Source organism: Chlorocebus sabaeus, chromosome 17, assembly GCF_047675955.1.
Source record: "Chlorocebus sabaeus isolate Y175 chromosome 17, mChlSab1.0.hap1, whole genome shotgun sequence".
Taxonomy (NCBI): domain Eukaryota; kingdom Metazoa; phylum Chordata; class Mammalia; order Primates; family Cercopithecidae; genus Chlorocebus; species Chlorocebus sabaeus.
The window spans coordinates 52710458-52732586 of NC_132920.1; the positions used below are offsets into that span (position 1 = coordinate 52710458).

At 41.6% G+C, this 22129-nt stretch overlaps 2 protein-coding genes across 2 annotated transcripts; both read right to left on the minus strand.

Annotated features, from left to right (window-relative positions):
• Positions 1–3276: 3276 nt before the first annotated feature.
• On the minus strand, positions 3277–15385 carry LOC103221353 (glutathione S-transferase A1). Its single transcript, XM_038006169.2, has 7 exons — positions 15354–15385; positions 11259–11375; positions 9334–9385; positions 8019–8151; positions 6054–6195; positions 4773–4904; positions 3277–3889 (listed from the first exon to the last, which is right to left on the minus strand). The coding sequence occupies exons 2-7, from the start codon at positions 11343–11345 to the stop codon at positions 3767–3769; spliced, it is 669 nt and encodes a 222-aa protein (XP_037862097.1). The 5' UTR covers positions 11346–11375; positions 15354–15385; the 3' UTR covers positions 3277–3766.
• A 1789-nt stretch (positions 15386–17174) lies between these two features.
• On the minus strand, positions 17175–21232 carry LOC119626853 (glutathione S-transferase A1-like). Its single transcript, XM_073006183.1, has 3 exons — positions 21022–21232; positions 18182–18315; positions 17175–17315 (listed from the first exon to the last, which is right to left on the minus strand). The coding sequence occupies exons 1-3, from the start codon at positions 21152–21154 to the stop codon at positions 17175–17177; spliced, it is 408 nt and encodes a 135-aa protein (XP_072862284.1). The 5' UTR covers positions 21155–21232.
• Positions 21233–22129: the final 897 nt, after the last annotated feature.

A 22129-nucleotide genomic window follows, 5' to 3' on the forward strand; every position in this document is an offset into this window, starting at 1 on the left:
AATACTATAACTCGAATTGTTTCTTCTCATCTAGAGGCAATCAAATTCCAAATGATGCTGCAAACTGAACCACACATGAACATGCCATTCTACTGAGGACCCTTAGATAGACCCCAGTAGGGGCCTTAGCTGCCGTTCCTTATTCGACGCCCCTTTTCAGCGGGAAGTAGCCAGAAAGAGTCATCGCCCAAAACCCCCTAATAGCAGTTAGTGTGATATCTCCACAGGGCGGAATGTTCTAATGTACCCATTACAAAACTTTGTTCCCATATAAAGAGCCTCTTTCTGATTATTGAGTTGACACAACGTATCCAAAAGCAACTAAATGCACGACTCAAACTGTCATCCAACCACACAAAGAGGGCATTGATGTGAGTATGAAACTGATTTTTTTATTATACTAAGGACACATTTAAAAGTATTTTTTCTAGTGACCTAGATGAGATGGTGTGAGGCAGTGTAAAAAGATTTGTAAAATCTGTGCTTACTTTGTTAAAGGTTGTCACCCTCGTGACTCAACGGCTTAATTTGAGGTCCTAATGTGGCTTATATACTACATGGTCATTTCAGTAGCTCCCTCCCATTGAAAGGAATAGAGTCAAGTTAAAAACAGCCACTCCCACACGTCTCAGGACCGCAGTAATGCCTATTAGATTCTAAGAAAAATGGCAAGTCATCCTCTTATCACAAGGTAACTTGTTAATATGTTCTTTTTCAAGTTTGGCAATAAAAGTTTAACCAAAAATTTCAGCAGATTTTGCTCTCTTTACAAGTCAGTGGAAACTGGCTTTTTGAAGACACTCACTTTTTGTGACTTGAATGTAAGGACTAAGGCAGATGAGAAATCTCTGCTGGGAGCGTAGCTGGGAGGGTACGTCTGTGAAGGGCAGGTTGATGGCACTCTGGAAGGCTTCTCTTACTGGATTGCCACATAAAATACAAGGCACCCAGGTAAATGTGACTTCCAGGCAAAGGATCAGTCATTTTTTAGTATAAGTGTGTCCCAAACACTGTAGGAAACATGTTTATACTAAAAAAGTATTGCTTGTTTATCTAAAATTCACATTTATTTTGCTGTTCTGTATCTTATCCGCCAAATCTGGCCGCCCTATTTTTATGTTCTTTCCTCTCTGCATTGCTCAAATCACCCTTCCTGGCCTCTGGGCCTTTGCACATGGTATTTGTCCTGACTGGAATACGCTACTCTCAGCTCCTACTGTGTTTTCTCTATTGTGTCTTTCCCTACATTAATTTGACAAGATGTATTCAATATCAGATTTCCCCTTAGACCTTGAGCTCCTGAGAGCAGCGACTTCATCTTGTTTGAGTCCAGTCCTCATTGTCTGGGACAAAACATGAACATCGTAGGAGCTCCGGAAATAAGATAGTTTTAAAATTTACATGGAAAAATTCTAGCAAATACAAAAGTAGAGGGAATAATATAACAAGCTTGAAGGTACCCATGACCTGGATTCATCAGTTTCTAGGAACATTTCTTCATCTCTACCAGGTAGTGGATGAAGTTATGTTGGCTCCCAAGAAAGAGAGGTCCGTGTCCAAATCCTTGGGTCCTGTAAATGTGACCTTATTCGGAAAAAGGTTCTTTGCAGGTGAAGTTAAGGAACTTGAGATGAGCTCATCCTGGAATATCCAGACAGGCCCTGAATGCAATGAGAAGTGTCCCTGCAACATAGAGAACAGAAGACACAGACACGCGGAGGGTGAGGTGCTGGAAGCCCCAGGCAGAAAGTAGAGTGATGTGGCCACGATCCATGAAAGTCCAGAAATGCCCAGAGCCCCCAGAAGCTGTAGGAGGCAGGGAAGGATTGTTCCCTAGAGCTTCCAGTGGAATGTGGCCTTCACACCCTGACTTCAGACTTCTGGCCTTCAGAATTGTAAGAAAATGCATTTCTGTTGTTTCAAGCCACCCAGTTTGTAGGAATCTGTGACAGGAGCCACAAGAAAATGATGCAAACTCCCACATACTCCCTCCACTACCATGGGATTCTTTTCAAGCAAATCCCAGACACCATATCATTTCACCTGTAAATACTACTATTCATATCTAGAAAGGAAGAACTTCTCTTCTAAACATAATGACACTATGATGTTTAATATGATAATCTCTTATCATATTAAAATTCTATAATTCCCTAATTTCCCCAGAGCTTCAGCATTCTAGTTCACATAAGTGTCCCATAAAAATTTCTTAGCAGTTTGTTTAATTTGGTCAGCATCCAAGCAAGGTCCTTACAAAGAGTTTGAGGCATATTAGTCTTTTTTTTTTTTTTTAGAAATTATGAATGAATAGAGACAGGTAGAGTATGTGGGGGTTTGTGAGTTCTCAAAGCCCAGTCTCATATACCTGGGTTCTGGAGGTACATAGAGTTGTGCATGGGTCTGTGCAGATGTTGGTGAAGAAGTACTGGGGACTCAGCAGGCCAAGCCCCACACCATGAGCTCACAGTACAGGGGAGCAGACACAGTGGCCCTCAGGTGTTATTAGAGGCTCCCTGGGGCTCTGTGTAGGGCAGAGGACAGCCCAGCACTCCTGGGAAGCAATGAGGTAGTGTTAAGTGTGTCCACTGGGAAGAAGCTCGCCAGGCAGGGCTAGCAGATGCACCCAGGCAGGAAGGCAAGAGGCCCCACCATGCTCAGAGGGTTGACTGGGCTGGAGATCAAGGAGTGAGGACGGGTGTGAGGATGCATTCTGTATGCAGTCAGGACTCACTGAAGAATTCTGTGATTTTTTTTTTCTAATTTGCATTTTAGAACAACTACTCTGATTGTAAGTGAAGAGACTAGAGCAAAGTGAAGCTGCAGGTAGAAAGCCTGTGTGTCTGTCTGCTCCCTCAACCACCTCTGCCAACTGTGGGGAAGCTCACTCTAACAGGAGGAGAGCTCAAATTGCAGAAGCCCAGGTGTCCTGAGAGAGATTCACATATAAGCCCAGTATGTGGGCGGAGCTAGAAAGCACTCCTAATCTAAGCATTCTGGCACAGTGCCACACCAGGGAGAAATGATTTCGCATATAGTTATTTGTATGTAATTCACATATACCATCTGTATCTTGGCAGCCCAGGCCTGAGTGGCACTGAAGGAACTGAGGGAAGGCCTGGGGCCCCACGGAGCCTTAAGGAGCAGAGTGAGGATGAGCCAGGAGCACATACACTGTAAGGGACAACAGGGTGGCCTGAGAGCAGAGGGTGGGTCTGTTTGCTCTTCAATATTTCCTCACCTGCTAGAAAACTGAGGAATCTGCAGCAGACAGAATCGTTATTTTACAAATGCATAAGAAAGAATGCTTTTATCAGAAATAAAATGACAGTCCAGGAAAAGAAGAAAATGGCTTTATGCCATTACCCAGAATGGTAACTCTTCTGCTGTGCACACCCGAAAATGTCAGAAGAGCATTTCTACATTGACATTTTAATAGAGTGTATGAGAAATCGTTTGTTACAGGACAATTCTTGGAAAAGTCAAACAAACCACATAATTTATAGTTTCCTTTTTTACTGAATTTTTAATTCCAAGAAAATGGTTGGCTATGAGGAGATTGGAAATCTGAATTCACATCAGATCCTAATGAAGAGAAATCAATTTTAACTAAGTCGGCGAATAGGAGTTGTATTATGTAATTAACATATAATTGGAACGAGTTCATTAGCTTCACAACAGGCACAGTGAACACTTAGGTAAAGCACTTTATTGTTGCAAAACTTTAGAATATTGGTTTTGTATGTTCTTGGACTCCATGGTTGCTTTACTAAAACCTGAAAATCTTCCTTGATTCTTCTAAAGATTTTGCATTCATGGGAGGCTGCCTTGGGCTGCCAGGCTGTAGAAACTTCTTCACCGTGGGCAGGTTGCTGATTCTGGTTTTCAGGGCCTGTAATTCATAAAGCACAGCCTCAGAGTGAAGCCAAGGCCTGCCACCACCATTAATACCACCCAGGGAATCTGACCCCTCCTGCCAAAGACCAAGCGAGTGCCCTGATAAGAAGATATGAAGATAAGAGCAAGATATGTCCCCTGATGTGAAGATAAGAGCAAGAACATGTAGCTCACTTTATTTTTCCCAAAGATGTCTTTAAGTTTTAATCAGTTCAGTCATCCCTATCTTGCTCCTTACATATTAATCCTGTAGATTAGTGACTCTCATATAAGACAAGAAAAAATAATGTGCCTGTGGGATATCAACACAGATCAGTCTCTAAGCAGAAGTAAAAATATGGGTAAATTAGTTGGGAAAGAGAATAGTTATAGAAAATATTAAAGACAAACCATGGGACCACCTTTTCTCAGTGAGCGATACAGTGTGGGGGGCAGAGTGCTGGAGAGCTGTGCACAGAGGAACACAATGTCTGACAGCAGGAGCCGGAGCCCAGGGAGAAAACCAGATGGAAAGGGCCCTGCTCAGACTGACTTAACGGGGGAAGACAAGGGCACATATGGGATAAAGGATGTCACAGAGAATTCAGAAACAGAAACCACATTGAAATAGAGGGATAGGGATAGGTGCTGGGCCCTGGGTCCTTCCCATGATAAAAGGCAAAATACTCTTTGCGGGGTAGCATGCACCACAAATTTCTTTCCATAACAAAAGTGTTTTCATTCCTCAACATTGGAGCCTGGAAGCTGATTTTGGAGACCCTGGGGGTCTGAAGGCCAGGAGAAGGCTGGGGTCAAAACATGGTCAGTCCCAGGACCCAGATACAAGATCCCAAGATGGGAGACGTGGGGCTGCCTCTCTGGGCTGCGAAATGGGTCACCTTCAGCAGAGGGAAGCTGGAGATAAGGCTGGAGTCAAGCTCTTCCACATAGTAGAGAAGTTCCACCAGGTGAATGTCAGCCCGGCTCAGCTTGTTGCCAACAAGGTAGTCTTGTCCATGGCTCTTTAAGACCTGGAGAATTGGAGGAATCAGATCAGGAACACATGCCCACCCAGGCTGGGACCCCTCCTTCTTTCAGAGCCTCTCCACCCTGACTTTCCCCACCTCTGTTGCCTTACTTCATGGGTGCAGAGATCCAGAGCTTTCTTCACATTATCTGAATGAATGAGAGAGTAAGAAGTGTTACTCTACTCACTCCACAGTTGGAGCTCAGGCTCCCATTTTCTCTTTTATTCCACATCGTTGTGGCATTTACAACACCCACCTAGCTTGCTTCTTCCACATAGGCCAGGGGCATAGCACCCGCCGCCACATGTTATGTCTGCCCCAGGCTCTACAGTGTGGAGCCCTCACATTCAGCACGTGGCTCTACATTCTGCTCTCTCCCTCTCCAATCTCCCTTGGGCAGAGACTCCACCTTCATGACAACACTCTTCCCCCAGAAGGAGGCTATTTCAGAGTCCTCATTTCTCCTTGTCTGCTCTCCTCATTCCCTGCTCTGTCTCCCTGAGATCTGTAGTAAACCTGGGTGAACCTGAATTCATCATCTTTCTTACAGCATTGACTCTCACTCCTGATTGGCACTATGTTATAATCTGCAAGCTGAAGCGTTTACAGGTGAACTGCACTGATGTCTACAACTTACTATAAAATGCATTTTGCAAAATCTTCCTCTGCATCCCGCAATCACTCTCCTTTTTAAAAATACCCATCTCTGAAACACTATAGTATTGTCTGGTTGGGCAATCGGTCTCCTGTTTTCCTGCACATGGTACCAGAATGTTTTCTGATGGATCACTTTCATCATGTTCGTCTTCAATCAAAGTCCATGGGGTTCCATAGACTCAACAGCAACCTCTAGTGTGGTCCAGAGCCTTCCACAGCCCACGTTCTACTTATGAACACGAGAATTTGTTGAACAGATAATTCCATGTTGGGGTTCAGTAAATTAAAATTTTACTGGAAAATTATAGCTTGGGTATAAGTGATACAATTGTTTCTTCAAGCCTATTTTCATAAAATGCCTTGAGAGTCAGAGCGCTGTGTTGGTGTTCTGGAAGTCTCACTGAAAGTGAAGGTCAGTGTCCCAGGAATGCCCAGCCACTATTTTTCTACTGGCCTCTAAACTCAGTTCCCCAAACACTGAACAGTTTCACTTACTTTTTCAAAGGCAGGGAAATAGCGATTTTTTGTCTTCTCTTTGATCAAAGCAGTGTTGGCATCTTTATCCTCAGGTTGACAAAAGGGCAGAAGAAGGATCATTTCACCCAAATCTGCTATACCTTCTGTATACATATCAATCCTGAAAGACAAAAACAACCAAATGGTCAAATACCTTTCCTTAGATTTTATAGGTTTATAAAAATCTAAGAGAGTAGAGTAACAGGTGATGGCAAAATAATTCACCTCCAGTGAGTGCTTTTTATAGTCTAGTCATTATGCTCTGATTTTACAGGTATATTAACATTTATTTATTAAAACAACCTATCGAGGTAGGCAGATCTCTAAATTTTGTTACACACGTGACCTAATACAGGAAAAAAAACATTGGTGGTCACAGTCATGAGAGAAATTGGTGGAATCACTGCCAGTACCCACTGGTGCTGTGCTAGGATTGATCGTCTGAATTGTAGTTTGTTCTGTGCACGGACTTAGTGTGTGTCAAATGGTCAAAGATCTGCTTCCTAAGTAATCCTAAGAGAGTCCCTGGTACAGCCCTCTCATCGTTATTTCCTCGTCCTCTCTCATCATTTTACACCTCCCAGGGCTAATTCTATGTCCCATATTTGCAGTTCTTGCAATTACACTCGCGAAACACGTTTCCACAGCCCTCTCCATGTGCTGTTGCCCAACTTTAGCCATGTGTGCCTTTCCTGAGACCCCACCTAAGAATCCCTTTCCTTGGTGAAATTCTCTATACTTTTTAAAACAAGAGCTTTATTCATGCATATTCACATACTATAATTGTCACATGTTATACTACTGAGTGGCTTCTAGTGCATTCACAGAATTCTGTAAAAATAATCGCAGTCTAATTCCAGAAGTATTTTTATCACCCTGATAAGGACATCTGTACCATTAGCAGTATTCTTCATTTTTCCCCAGGTCCCACTCCTTTAGCCCCAGGCAACCACTAATCTACTTTCTACCTCTTTGGATTTGAGTATCTGGACATTTCGTATGAAAAGAATCCTATAATATGTGGCCTTCTGTGTCTTGTTTCTTTTATGTAACATGTCTTATGGTTTAATCATCTCGTAGCATGTATTGGTACTTCATTCCTTTTCATGACCAAATATCTTTCCATTGCATGGCTAAGGTGCATTTTTCTCCTCCATTTATTGATTGTTGATATTTGGGTTATTTTCACTTTTTGAATACTATGAACATTGTTATTTGCATTATTCATTTATGTGAAAGATATAGTGTGGATGTATTTTTGATTGTTTGGGGGTATACCTGTTAGAGGGTCATTGGAGTTTTTGAGGAGCTGCCAGCAGTTTCATTCAGGATTTATTTGGAATCATGCAGTCTGATCACAGCAGTAAGGAGACCCCTTGGCTTTGCTGGTATTGAATCAGTCTGGCTGTTTTGGCCTTCTAACCATGTGTCAAGGTAACCACAGCATCCTTGGTGCCAGCCTCTACTAGCTCTGCTCAAGTATTCCAGTTGGTAATTTAGGTTCCTGGTCATCATTCTTGGAATTACTGGGACCTTAGATTTGGCTTCTTTGCAGCTTTCCCTCCACAGTCCTTCATCTACAGACTCTCAAATATTCTATGCCTGTGCAAAGCTATTGACCGGAGTCCAGCCTCTGAAGTCCTGAGCATCTGGAATCATGATTCCCCATCCTCCTGAGTTCACGGTTCACCAGTGTTTGGAAACCTCTGTCAGGGTGCTGGATCCATAGGCTGCATTGTCTTTTACAATCACACTTGCCTGAACCCTCCCCATGTTCGCTGTTCCCTCATCTCCATGGGACTCTGCAATACTGGACCTCAGTGTACACATCCAAGGCCCAGCCTGCTGCTGGTCTCGATGCCCTGCCATGGTCCCACCCACTCAAGGAAGGACCTAAATCACTCTGTGTTCTCTGTGGATGGAAGAACAGAAAATATACCGTACAGGGCTCTCTCCTTTATGTCTTTCCCATAGAGGTTGTACTTGCTGGCAATGTAGTTGAGAATGGCTCTGGTCTGCACCAGCTTCATCCCATCAATCTCAACCATTGGCACTTGCTGGAACATCAAATATCCATCTTTAGGAGGAAGAAAAAAAAGGAAAGTGAAATGTCTATGAAACCCACCCTTTCCGGATGAAAAATGATGGCTGTGGAAATGACTAAATTTGTAAAATGAAGAAGAAATTATTGCCTGGTAAGATTTCACTTGAAACAACTTATTTTTATTTTTATTTTTTGGCAGAGTATCATTCTGTCACCCAGGCTAGAGTGGAGTGGCGTGATCTTGGCTCACTGTAACCTCTGCCTCCCAGGTTCAAGTGATTTTCCTACCTCAGCCTCCTGATAGCTGGGATTACAGGCATTCACCACTGCACATGGCTAATTTTTGTATTTTCAGAAGAGATGGGGTCTCACCATGTTGGTCAAACTGGTCTCAAATTCCTGAACTGAAATGATCCACCTGCCTCAGCCTCCCAAAATGGGGGATTACAGGCGTGAGCCACTGCACCCAGCCCAAACATTTTTAAAAAGCTTCGTGTAGTTCTTCTTTTTCTTAAGAAGCTTCCTTTGACTTTTTACCCATTTGTTTCATGTGTATTTTTATTGCCCCTCCAGATGCATAGTGGGACTCTTGTATTTTTTGTATTGATTTACCTTCATGGATATTTTAGGAAGAGGTTGGGACAAGTTACAATAGGACTGGCAACAAGATGTCATTTAAAACAGGAAGTTCCCAGAGTAAGTCTCATGGTGTTTGTGACATTTAAGGCAGGTTCTGAGAGGTTTTTATGTAACAGTCCCTTTCTCTGGTCTTCAAAGTCTGCAATAGTGCTGCAGTGTTACCTTGTCATGCCCCCCCCATGAGAGAAAAAGCTCAAGACATTGTCCACATCTATTTTTCTTCCTTTCGTCTAATGCATGATCTTGCATGTGCTTGGATGGGGAGGGCTGTATGGGATCCTCTGCTGATGACCACAGCTCATTCACAGTTCCCCAAGCATGAAAAAAAAAAGGGCTTTCTCAGGGTGCAGGAGATCATTCCTCTAACAAATACTCTGAGAGGTCTAGTCCTTTTAGCCTGGAGAGAGTTGCCAGACTTGATCAAGGAGTCATATGCCTTCCATCTTAACCACTTTCTCCCTCTGCACCATGTCCAAATATCACCCCTCACACACATAGGCATTACTGGCTGCTCAACCTTCCCTCTGTACTTTCTACTAGATACACTCATCAGAGGCACTTAGAGATTGATCTTACCATTTCTTAACTTGTCCAAATCTTCTGCAGATTTTAGAAATTTCTCTTCAAACTGGAAGCAGACACAGTAAATGGGTTCTTGTTAGTTCATTCTATTACAGACTTGTGACCTTGAATGGCCCCTATCTGGTGCATAATTTGGAGAATATGACTTCTGAGTTTGGCAGGGTACCCAGTGGGGGCTGGTCATGGCCATTTGGAAATTTAGACCTAATTCATTGAGAGAAGTGCATGGGTCACAGCACATAGTTGCTCAATCTTCTAGTTCACTTCATCTTCACCCTGATCTCATGAATGTCTATGATTAGGTCATGTTTTGATAGGGGACGTCACTGGAGAAAAGGCACTGAGCAGTTCTCCTAGTTATGGTGTTGTCATATCTTACGAAAGCCTGTGTCTCCAAGTGAGATCAGACCACAACCTTGCTGTGTCCCCAGCATGGGGCGTGCCATGGGCTAATGGCCATCAAATATTCTGCCACCAAGGAGCCTCTGCTGTAATTTGTATCGCCCCACTTCTCAGGAACCCTGCTAAGGGTGAAATAGGTCACCGCTGTTACACAGCTTTAACACTTGCAACTATAATTTTCTCTTCTGAAGTACGTGCGACACAATAGGGTAAAATTCTCAATTTAATAAAGGAATGAGAGTCCCACGCTAATATTATTTTTAATGAAAACTTCTAGTTTCTGATGTGGTTTTGTGGCACTGGGGTATGCTTGTATGTTCTAGAAGCCTGCCCCCCGATTTTAACCACGTGTTTATTTCTCTGCATCCTCATAGACATGTAGGCTGCCCCAGGGCAGGGACTGTGTCTGTCTTCTTCACTGTCTCCATGACCTAGTACAGAATCTGGAATTAGTAAGTGCTCAACCAAATAATTGCTGTGAATTTAGTCAATCTTCAATAGGTAGTCTGTTACAATCCACTCCCTTCCGTCTTCATTTATAGTTTGCGTTTTACCTTTAATTACAACCATTTAAAAATATTATGCATTTTTATTTTTTATTGTCGAAATTATGAACATGAATAAATATAAACAGAAAAACATAATGATTCTCCTTATACTTCTCACCTAGAATCAATAATTATCAATCAAAACCAATATGGTTTCATCTGTATGCCCACCTACTTCTCCTCTTGTAATAATTCCATAGAAATCCCAGATCCGTATGATTAATCCTTAAATACTTCAATGTGTTTTCCTAAAACACATTAAGTATTCTAAAGATAGCCATAGTACATCATCACACATGAAATATTAACAATAATTCTTCCATGTCATCAAATATTCAATCGATATTCATGTTTCTAATTGTCGTATAAATGCCATAAATTATTTTTTACACTTTGTTTAAATTCTAATCCACTTAAGTTCTACACTTTGTGATTAGTTTCTTAAATGTATTTTAATATGTATGCTTTTAGATGAGAAGAAATTTTAAGAATTACTTGGTCAAATCTGTTCATCTTTTTCTTTTCTTTTTTTTTTTTTTTTTTTTTTTAGATGGAGTCTTGCTCTGTCGCCCAGGCTGGAGTGCAGTGGCTGGATCTCAGCTCACTGCAAGCTCCGCCTCCTGGGTTCACGCCATTCTCCTGCCTCAGCCTCCCGAATAGCTGGGATTACAGGCGCCCGCCACCTCGCCTGGCTAGTTTTTTGTATTTTTTAGTAGAGACGGGGTTTCACCGTTTTAGCCAGGATGGTCTCGATCTCCTGACCTCGTGATTCACCCGTCTCGGCCTCCCAAAGTGCTGGGATTACAGGCTTGAGCCACCGCGCCCGGCTGTTCATCTTTTTCTTAATTACAGTCCATTTTTATTTAAGGCACAATGCTTCGGTAAGTAATCATCTCATAGTTTCTGTGGGAAAAGTATGTGATAACACAATTTTAAATCCAACTTAAGATGACGTAACTCAGAACCTACCTCTACTCCAGCTGCAGCCAGGAGCCACCGGGTGGACTCCATTCTGCCCCGTGCATTGTAGTAGTAGAGCTTGGGTTTCTCTGCCATGATAGCAGTCTCCTGGAGGCTTCTCTAAGCCTGAATGAATGAACGAATAATTGAAGCCATAGAATAAAAAAATGTACTTTAGCATATATGGTTGAAAACTACCAAAAATACTGAGATAGAACCTGCCTTCTTCAAGACTGGGTTGGAGGAGTTCCTGGAGTGTTTTCTTGGTTCAGATTGTTACCCAGCAGGGACCACCCTCAGATTCCAGCAAACCAGTCTCAAGTCTTCATTGGCTAACTGTGACTTTTCTTGGCAGCCTAAGAGGTGAGAGTATGTGGTAATAATACATGTATAGGAGTTAATGGGAAGAGGAGGAATTAAAGGACTAATATTTATTGAAAATTTCCTAATGATCCTTCCTCAATGCTAGTACCTTTCAATTTTTTTTTTTTTTTTTTTTTTTTTCTGAGACATTGTCTCTCTGTCGCACAGCCTGGAGTGCAGTGGCATGATCTCAGCTCACTGCAACCTCTGCATCCCGGGTTCAAGCAATTCTGTGCCTCAGCCTCCCAAGTAACTGGGATTACAGGCAGCTGCCACCATGCCCAGCTGATTTTTTTTTGTATTTTTAGTAGAGATGGCATTTCACCATTTTGGTCAGGCTGGTCTTGAACTCCTGACTTTGTGATCCACCTGCCTCAGCCTCCCAAAGTGTTGGGATTACAGACTTGAGCTATCACGCCCGGCCCCTTTCAATATTTTAAATCTTTAACCCTCCTTATAGTCCCATGAAATGGTTGTTATCTCCATTTTTTAGTTAATGAAATGGAACACCAGGGAAATACAATGTTCACAGTCACACTCCAGTTGGTGATGGACATGAATATCTACACCAAGGACTAAAATGAAGGCATGCCTGGAGGCCAGCTGGGTGAAGGCTCTGGGAATCCATGAACTGGCTGTGAAACCAGAGGATGTCACTGATAGGGAGGACTGGTAGGGAGCTAAGTCACTGTTCAGCTCTTTGCCTATGAGACTGCATTTGATCAAAACCAGAAATTAGGCCTCAGACTTGTTTGACTGTAGCTAGAAGATCCAAATTATTTCAACAGACAAAGAATGCTAATCCCTTGTTTCTTTTGGAATTCTGTATTCTAATTCTGTGGGGGGCATTTTGTTTTATAACCTGGAAGAAGAGATGTTGCTGCATTAACTTTCTAGGATATGGAAGGGGCTAGCATTTGTTCAATGTCAGTCACTCACTGGTCATTCTTCTAAACTTCTCTTCATTTTATCCTACAAAAATCACCTAAGGTGAATGCTGTTATTACTCTCATTTTACATTTGAGGATACTGAGGTTTTTAAAGTGACTTGCCAGAGTACATTATCACACATGAAATATTAACAATAATTCTTCCGTGTCATCAAATATTCAATCGATATTTGATGGATCCATCAAATTCCTTTCTTTCCAAAGGTTAAACTATTGACTCTCATATTTTAAAATGTAGACATTTAAAAGATTTTGATGCCTAATTTTAGTCATACCTACTTTTTTAGAAATACGTTAGTTGAGTCTGGGTGCAGTGACTCATGTCTGTATGAATTCTTTGAAATCATACTGAATCAACTCACCTGTTTTGTAATTAGATATTTTGACATTGTACTTTCTAGATAACTCCAGGAATAAATTCAGGTAACTTGGGATATGGAAATAGCATAATTCAGCAGAATGAAAGGGAGAGTGAAGTTCACAGGAAAGCGTGGGGTGTGCTTGTTTAACTGTTATGCACTAGAGTTCACAGTGTCGTAATTCCAATCCCCAAACTAAACTCTCTTAGCCATTGATTGAGGATCATGTTTCAAAAGGAAATGAAATTTTATCTTACACAATATTTTATCACAACACTCCTGCTGATAACTAACATACCACTTTCTCAATGTGAGGTTTCCAAGGGTCAGGCTAAGACTGGGACATAGGTTACCATTGAGCTTTGTTGGGTCAACAGAAAATGAGAACCAGAGAACTCAAAGATTTGCCACGGGTCACACACGCATGCTGCTCATTCACGGTCAATATCTAGGGAGTGTGTCTACCTTCTGCAACAACCCTGGGAAATGGCTCCTATTGTCCAAATTAAAGATGGGTACACTGAGTCTCAGAGCTAAAGCACCTGTCCCATGCTGCACACTTGGTGAGTGTTGGGTCAGCCTGAACTTCTGATTGCAGGTCCAGAGCTTTTCCACTCCACCCAGTAACCTGGCTCTCAGCTCCTCTCTGAAAAGTTGTTTTATATTTTCCTATTCAATGTATATTAGCCAACTAAATGTTGGAAGGAGAGGGCGAGAGGAGAACATCTAATTCCTGAGTTCCTCCTGTGAGCAACTTTTCAGGGGCTTACTTGGAAGAAAAAATTAATAAAAGTGTGCCTTTCTCTGATTTGACAACCTAAAAACCAGAGTGAGTTGAGGACTAGTATAACTGTATTTACATCAACTAAAAATGGGCTTGTTTTGAAAGGAATATAAGCTCTCATAATTCCAGGAGTAAATTAAAGGAGTTCCATCTCTGAGTTGGTCCCAATGATACTGTTTCTTATCAGAGAGAAGGGAGAATGAGATAAATCACGACTCCTCCCATTATGAGATTCATAAACGCAGTAGGTTGTTTAATCTCTGAGCCTCAATTTTCTCTCCTTAGAATCGAGTTAGTTATTTCTACTTTTGCGGATTGTTGAGAAAGTTAAATGAGATAATGTACAAAAATTCATAGTAGGAACTCAGCAATGGGTGTTTGCTCTGGTTCCAGTGCTTGGAAGATGGGTGAGTCTCTGGACACATTGAGTAGCCCATGGATCCTATTTCTTTGATCTATCTTTCCATCAATTATCTTACCTATCAACAATCTATGTATATGTATCTATTTATAATCTCTGTCTACCCATCCATGTATGTATTGTTTTGTTCTATTTATCTATCTATCTGTAATCTGTCTCTTCATCATCTATTATCTATCTTGTATCCATTTCTCTGGTTCTCTATATTTTGTCCATAGAACTCTAGTAGGAATAAGATTTCATATGAATCCAGACTTACATGAAATCTGTCATATGATGGCTCTCTGTTTCTCTCTCTCTCTCTTTGCTTTTTAACTCCTGTACAGAGGTTAATAATATTCATTAATCAGTCCATGTGGATTAACAGGAAGTTTTCAGTGAACGTCCAAGCAGTGGGGCGCATCAGTAACACAGTCTTGCTTAGCCCCATGAGGTCATGTAGTCCCATGGTTCTCAACCAGGGGGATTTGGCTCCTCTGCTCCAGAGGACATTGAGCAAGGTCTAGAGATATTTTGGGTTGTCACATCTGCAGGGAGGGAGAGGGGGCTACAAATCAGGTAGGTAGAGGGCAGGGATGCCTAGAAACATCCTAAAGTGGGCAGGTCAGATCTCCATACAAAGAATTACACCGTTCAAAGGGCAGCAACAGTCAGAGCCTCTTTCTTAGCTATCCTCTAGATTGGCCAGGAGTTGGTAGGACTCCAGAAACAGAATATGACTTGTCGTCGAGCTAATTAGTGGCAAAGCCTCAACTAGAATCTAGTTCCCCTGACATTCAAACTAATTTCCTCTAATTATAATAAACCTTAGTTTTAAATTTTCACAGCCAATATAGTATTACAGTGTCACAATTTACAGTTGTGTGTTGATTACTTATACAGAGAAAAAAATTTTTGCATACATTGCCACTTCTTCCAGCACTGATTTTTCTCAGATTGTTTAAAATGCTACCATTTCTTTTTTTCTCCTCATGTCATTGTTTCCCATACCATTAAATGCTGAGGCCCTGGTTTTCTAAATTCTTCATTTTTATACTTCTGTAAAGATGTATCCAACAGAAAAGAAATAAACAATTCTTGAACTGTCACCCAAACACACCAAGATGGCACGATATGAGTAAAAACAGACTTTTCCTTGTGCTAAGGACTCACATGAGCATATTTTTCTAGGAGGCTAGAGAGGAGAGTCTGAGGCAATGTAGAGAGATTTATAAGATCAGTACTTACTTTGTTAAATGCTGTTACTGTCGTGGCTCGACAACTGAATTCCAGGTCCTAATGTATTTATAAGCTTGTTGTTCCTTTCAATAGTTCCCTCCCACTGAAAGAAGGGTCAAGTTATGGAAAAGCAACTCCCACACATTTCATGGCCAAGGGGCCACCTACTGGATTCTAAGATGTGAGGCAAGTGATCTGCTTATCAGAAGAAACTGGTTAATATGTTCCATTTCAAGGTTGGCAATTAAAGTTTAAACAATACATTCCACCTAGATTTTGCTCTTTTTGCAAGTCAGCAGAAACTGGCTTTTTAAGACACTTGTTTTCATGAGTCGGATGCAAAGACTATGGCAACTGAAAAACCTCTATTGTGAGCATAGCTGGGGGGTTTGTCTGTGAAGGGCAAGCTGATGCCACCCTTTACTTACTGGGTTGACAAATAAAATATAGGACATCCATGTCAATGTGAATTTCAGGCAAACAATCAATAATTTTTTAGTTATAGCTATTTCCAAACATGGTATAAAACCTGATTATACTGAAATATTCTTTATTGCTTATCTGAAATTCACATTTAGGTGAGTGTCCTGTATTTTATGTGCCAAATCCAGGAACCTTATTTGCATGTGCTTTTCTCTTTACGCCACTCGAATTGCCCATAACGTAACAAATCTGAAAGTATCTATCACCTGGATTCATCAGTTGCAAATAATCTTTCTTCATCTGTAACATGCAGGGCGTTATGTTGGCCCCCAAGAAAGATAGGTCCATATAGAAATCCCTAGACCCTGTGAACTTGATCTAATTTGGAAAAAGGCTCTTTGCAGATGTAATGAAGTAAAAGAATTTGAGATGAGATCATCTTGGTATATCTGGAAAGGCCCCGAATCCATTGACAATTGTCCTCACCGCAGACAGAAGAAAAGACACAAGACACAGAGGGTGATATGCTGGAAGACAGAGGCAGAAATTAGAGTGATGTGGTCAGGATCCACGAAAGTCAAGAAAGACCAAGAGCCCCCAGAAGCTAGAAGACGCAGGAAAGGATTCCTGGAAATCACTTCTAATCCAAGCACGTTGGCACAATGACGCACCAGAGAAAAATGATGTTGCATATAGTTACTTATGTGTAATTCACGTATACCATCTGTATCTTGACAGCCCAGGCCTGAGTGGCACTGAAGGAACTGAGGGAAGGCTCATGCCTGGGGCCCCACAGAGCCTTGAGGAGTAGAGTGAGGATGCGCCAGGAACACACGCCTGTAAGGGACAACAGGGTGGCCTGAGGGTGGGTCTGTTTGCTCTTCAGTATTTCCTCACCTCCTAGAAAACTGAGGGATCCACAGCAGACAGAATGGTTGTTTGAAAATGCATAAGAAAAAGTGTTTTCATGAGAAATAAAATGTATGTCAAGGAAAAAAAGAAAATTTCATTTTGCCATTCCCCAGAATAGTAATTGTTTTCTTGTGCAGAGTGTCAGAGGTGAATTTCTACACCTGACCTTTTTATAGGTCATTTGACAAATGTTACAGGACAATTCTTGAACAAGTCAAACAACTCACATAGTCTACATTTTACGTTTTTACTGAATTTTTAATTCCAAGAAAATTTATGGGGAGAATGGAAATCTGATTTCCTATCAGATACTAATGAAAAGAAATTGATTTTAACTAAATCTGGTCATGGATGTTTTACTATGTAATAGCATATAATTTTTTAAAAGTTTATTAACTTCACAATAGCCACCACCAACATTTAGATAAAGCAATGTATTGTTGCAAAATTTTAGAATATTCTTATTGCATGTTCTTGGCATCCATGCCTGCTTTATCAAACCTTGAAAATCTTTGCTGCTTCTAAGCCTTTTGCATCTATGGGAAACTTCCTCAGGCTGCCAGGCTGCAAAAACTTCTTCACTGTGGGGAGTTTGCTGATTCTCGTTTTCAGGGCCGGCAATGCACAAAGCACAGCCTTAGACTGAAGCCAAGGGCTGACACCACCATTAACACAACCCAGGGAATCTGAGTCCCTCCTACACAAAGACCGACTGAGTTCCCTCTATCAGCACCAGTATGGAGGCAGAAACAGCCACTAAGTGAGAAATGAAGATAAGAGGAAGAACATGCAGCTCACTAGCATTTTCCCAAACAATGTCTTTAAGACTTTATTCAGTTCAGTCTTCCTACCCTCTTTCTTACACTTGAATCTTGTATATTCATGGCTCTTGTAGAAGACGAGAAAGAACCATGTGCCTGTGAGATATCAGCACAGATCAGTTTCTAAGAAGAAGTGAAGATAAGGGAAAATTGAGTTAGAAATGAAAATAAAAAATATGAAAGCAAACCATGGGGCCAGTTTTCCCATAGAGAGATATAGCATTGGGGGGCAGCGTGTTGGGAGAGCTGTGCACAAGGAACACAATGATCTGGCAGCAGGAGCCAGAGCCCAATGAAGGAACCAGATGGAAAGGGCCCTACTCAGACACGCTTGGTGTGGGAAGACAAGGGCATATTGGGATAAAGGGCATCACAGAGAACTCAGGATGAAAAACCACAGTGAAATAGAGGGATGAGGAGTGATGCTGGGCTCTGGGTCCTTGGCATTATATAAAGTGAAATGTTCTTCTTGGGGTAGCAAGCACATCGAATTTCCTTGGCATCACAAGGAGGCATTTCCATGCCTCAGAATCAGGACCTGGAAGCTCATTTTGGAGACATGGGAGGCCCCGAAGGCCTGGAGAAGGCTGGGGTCAGAATGTGGCCAATCCAAGGGCCCAGATACTAGATACCAAGGTGGGACATGAGGAGCTGCCTCTTGAGGACTGGGAAATGGGTCACCTTCAGCAGAGGGAAGCTGGAGGTGAGGCTGGAGTCAAGCTCTTCCACATGGTAGAGAAGTGCCATCAGGTGAATATCAGCCCGGCTCAGCTTGTTGCCAGTGAGGTACTCTTGTCCATGGCTCTTCAACACCAGAAGAATTGGAGGAATCAGGTCAGGAACATATGTGCAGTGAAGCTGGGGCCTCTGCTTCATCCCTGAATATGTCCAGCCTGGCTCTCCCTCTCCCACCTCTGTTTCCTTACTGTGCAGGTGTGAAGATCCAGACCTTTCCCCATGTTCCCTGATTTAGTGAGAGAGTAAGAAGCGTGGCTCCGCTCGCTTCTTGGTTGGAGTCCAGGTTCCCATTTTCTCTTCTTATTCCACATCAGCTGTGGCATCCACAGCACCCACCCAGTTTGCATCTTCCACATGGGCCAGGGGCTTATCCCATCTTGCAACATGTTCTGTCTGCTCCAGGCCCTACAGCTTGCAGCCCTGGTGTTCAGTGGCTTTACACTCTATCTCTCTCCAGTCCCTCTTGGGTAGCGACTCCACCTTCATGACAGAACGCTTCTCCCAGGAGCAGACTATTTCAGAATCCTTATTTCTCCTTATCTGCTCTCCTCATTTCCTGCTCTGGGATGTGAAATAAGCCTGGGTGAACTTTAATTCATCCTCTTTCTTGCAATGTTGGTTCTTTCTGCTTTCACTATGCTATAATCTGCAGCCACTGTGTCCTGGAGTGAACTGCAAAGATGTCTGCAACTTACTTTGAAATGCAAAAAAAAAAAAAAAAAAAAAATTGTTTGATTGAGGCAAACAGGGGTGTAGTGACTGACATGTGATAAAGCAAAGATAAAATGTTAACTTTGCTATTTAGATCCTTGGTGTATGTAAGTTCATAAAACATTTCTTTGGACTACACTGGATGTACACATTTTTTAATAATAAAAATTTTGAGTGATATGTGATATTTATTAAAATATCTCGGCAGATTAACATCATATATAATAAAAGGAGAAATCATATGACACCATTGATTTAAGATAATATTTTGGCAAATATATTTTCAGACTATGTATACATACAAAAGTATGGATAATTACTCGGTATACAAAGAAAATAACTTCAATGCTATATTGTAATATACATTGTTCAAATGCACATATCATGGGCTCTTTGGTAGAACTGGTAGAATTCTTATTCACAGTCTATTTTTATACCATGCCTTGAGAGTCAGGAGCTCCATTAACATCAGGGAAGGCTTTTGGACGTGAAGGTCAGTGCCCCACAAATTCCCAGGCACTATTTTTCTGTTGCCTTATGTTATGGACTGAATGTTTATGTTTCCCAAAAATTCATACATTGAGATCCTGACTGCCATGTCTTTAGAAGAGATCCCTAAAAATATATATTCTTTCAAGCCATTAGTAGGTGGGGCTTTCAGGAGATGATCAAGTCATGGGGGTGGAGCTCTCATGAATGACATTAGTCCCCTTATGAAAGGGACCTTAGAGAACTCCCTTGGCATGTTTGCCATGTGAGGACACAGCCAGAGATTGGATGTCTATGAATCAAGGAACAGGCGCTCCCCAGTTGTGAAATCTGCTGGCGCATCGATCTTGTACTTCCCAGCCTACAGAGCTGTGAGACAGAAACATCTGTTCTTTACCTAGTCTATGGTATTTTGTTACAGCAGCCGAATTGCTAAGAAACCCTCTAAACTCTTAGCGCCCTTATAGACTAAACAGCTTCTGTCATGACCTTTACAACAGTTAGTCAAATACACCAGCATTTGGTCAATAACTGCCAACTTCCCTAATTTTTGCCTCTATTTTCAATTTATGACCAACCACAGAAAGCAAAATATGAATCTCCAACCAATCACATAGAAATCCATGCTTCTAGTTAGCCAGCTTACAGCATCCCTAGGCCAGCAACCTGCAATCAGGGCATAACTTTTTCTACCCTACATCTCTCAGACTTTCCTGCCTACCTCTGAATCTCTGACAAATGCGACTGATGGTGGCTGACTTCCTTTCTATAGCAAGCTCTGTATAAACACCCTTTGCTTATTCTCATTTCAACTGTCTTGGCTTCCACAGTTTTTCTGGAGGTTCCAACAAGGCATGGTCTATGTTACCCGTTGCCAAGGACCCCAGCCGTCAACCAGTGCAGTATCCACAAAGGCTCTTCATGCCTTGTGGCAAGTCAGCACCTGGACTGAAATCTCTTCTCTTTGCAGTGAGCTCTTTGACTTTTTATTCTCAGGTTGGCCCTTGGTTTTGGTATTGGTTCTCATCTGCTTAGCCTCCTTTGCAGAATCAGGACTTTCTTTTGATTTCTTTTGTAGTCTTTCGTGTTACTGTTTTTTGTCGTGCAATCTAAAGGTGTTGTCATAAAAGAAGCAGCATAAGAGCAGAGGCCCAGAAGCCTGTTTTTCAAGATAGCCTCACAGTACATTAAGTTTGAGGTTCTCACTGGACCTCTTTCCATTCGTACAAACTTTGCTATGGGTCACCCCTAAAACTGAATGAAGTTCTTCTCTCTTGATTTTTGGTTCCTGTTGTTTTACAAACTTGGCAGTGATCCAGACAGAAACATCACAGTTTCCACTTGGGGCAGAGTCGTGACTGTGACTTTAGGTTTACTGTATCCTTGTTAGGTGGCAATCCATACTGCTCACTGAATAATTCTCTATTGTAGTTTTGAGGCTCAAATCATGTAGCCACTGAAAAGCTGAAGAAATGCCTAGGGCGAGATCAGGGGAAGTGGCATGGAGCTTCCATGCCTTCCCTGGACAGTCCACCCTCCAAGAAGTTCCATGTGTTCAGCTATCCAGAAGCTCCCAGGTACAGTTTCAAAGGCAGGAAAATAATGGCTTGTTGTTCCCCCTTTGATCAGGTCAAGCTTTGTTTCTTTTTCCTCAGGTGTATGCGATGAGTAATGAAGAAGCTTTTCACTCAAACCTGCCCTACCTTCTATATACATATCGACCCTGTAAGACGAAAATAACCTAACTGCTAAGTGCCTTCTGCCTTAGATTTTATGGTTTAAACACTTGAGACAATGGAGCATTAGGTGATAGCAAAGTAATTCAGCTCCACTGGGTGCCTTTCAAATACCAGTCATTAGGCTATGATTTTTACAAATATATTTACATTTATTTCTCAGAACACTCTACTGTGGTAGATCTAGATCTAAAATGTTTGTTATATACATGACCAAATACAGGTACAAGAAACATCAGTGACCTGTCCAATGTCACAGTCATGAGAAATTAGTGGAATCACTGCACATAACTACTGATGCTACAAATAAGGTTTGCTCACTCTGCTGTGGTTTGTTCTATACATAAGTTTAGCATGATTCATATGGCTGAAGACCTGCAATTTGACAGCCTCCCCAGCACAGCCATCTTGAACGTGTCCGTTTTCCTCTCTCCTCATACTACACATCCTAGGCTTGTTTTTATGCCCAATATTTGAAGTTCTTAAAATAGAAAAAATTAAAATAAATAAATGAAAAACTAGGAAATAAGGTATGTCTAAAAACTATATTATTTCAAGGAAATTTAAAAAAAAGAAGTTCTCTCAATTATTTTCCATAAAACATTGTCCCATTACCTTCTGCGCATAATGTTGGCCAATTCTAGTCATGACTGTGTTTCAAGACCTCACCTGATATTCCCATGGTAACATGAGAAAATTATTTACATGGTAAAATTGGTAAACATGGTAAAATTATTCATCTAAAACCAGTGCATACTATAGGATATCTTCTTTCTTCTCATTTCAAACTGTGTTTCCTACAAAACTTTTATTTGTTTGTTTGTTTGCTTGTTGGTTGTTTTGTTTTGTTTTGTTTTGTTTTGTTTTGTTTTTTTGGAGACAGAGTCTTGCTCTGTCACCAGGTCAGAGTGCAGTGGGGCGATCTCGGTTCACTGCAACCTCTGCTTCCTGGGTT

Excerpts from the sequence above, each read along its gene's own strand:
- LOC119626853 (XM_073006183.1), bottom strand. The coding sequence starts at position 21,154 with ATGTATATAGAAGGTAGGGCAGGTTTGAGTGAAAAGCTTCTTCATTAC. Across the intron at positions 18,316-21,021 it reads TTATTTTCCTGCCTTTGAAA|TGGTGTTGAAGAGCCATGGA; the intron begins CTGTACCTGGGA and ends CTCCAATTCTTC. Across the intron at positions 17,316-18,181 it reads CCAGCTTCCCTCTGCTGAAG|GCTGTGCTTTGTGCATTGCC; the intron begins GTGACCCATTTC and ends CTTCAGTCTAAG.
- LOC103221353 (XM_038006169.2), bottom strand. The coding sequence starts at position 11,345 with ATGGCAGAGAAACCCAAGCTCTACTACTACAATGCACGGGGCAGAATG. Across the intron at positions 9,386-11,258 it reads TGGCTGCAGCTGGAGTAGAG|TTTGAAGAGAAATTTCTAAA; the intron begins GTAGGTTCTGAG and ends GTCTGCTTCCAG. Across the intron at positions 3,890-4,772 it reads CCAGCTTCCCTCTGCTGAAG|GCCCTGAAAACCAGAATCAG; the intron begins GTGACCCATTTC and ends TATGAATTACAG.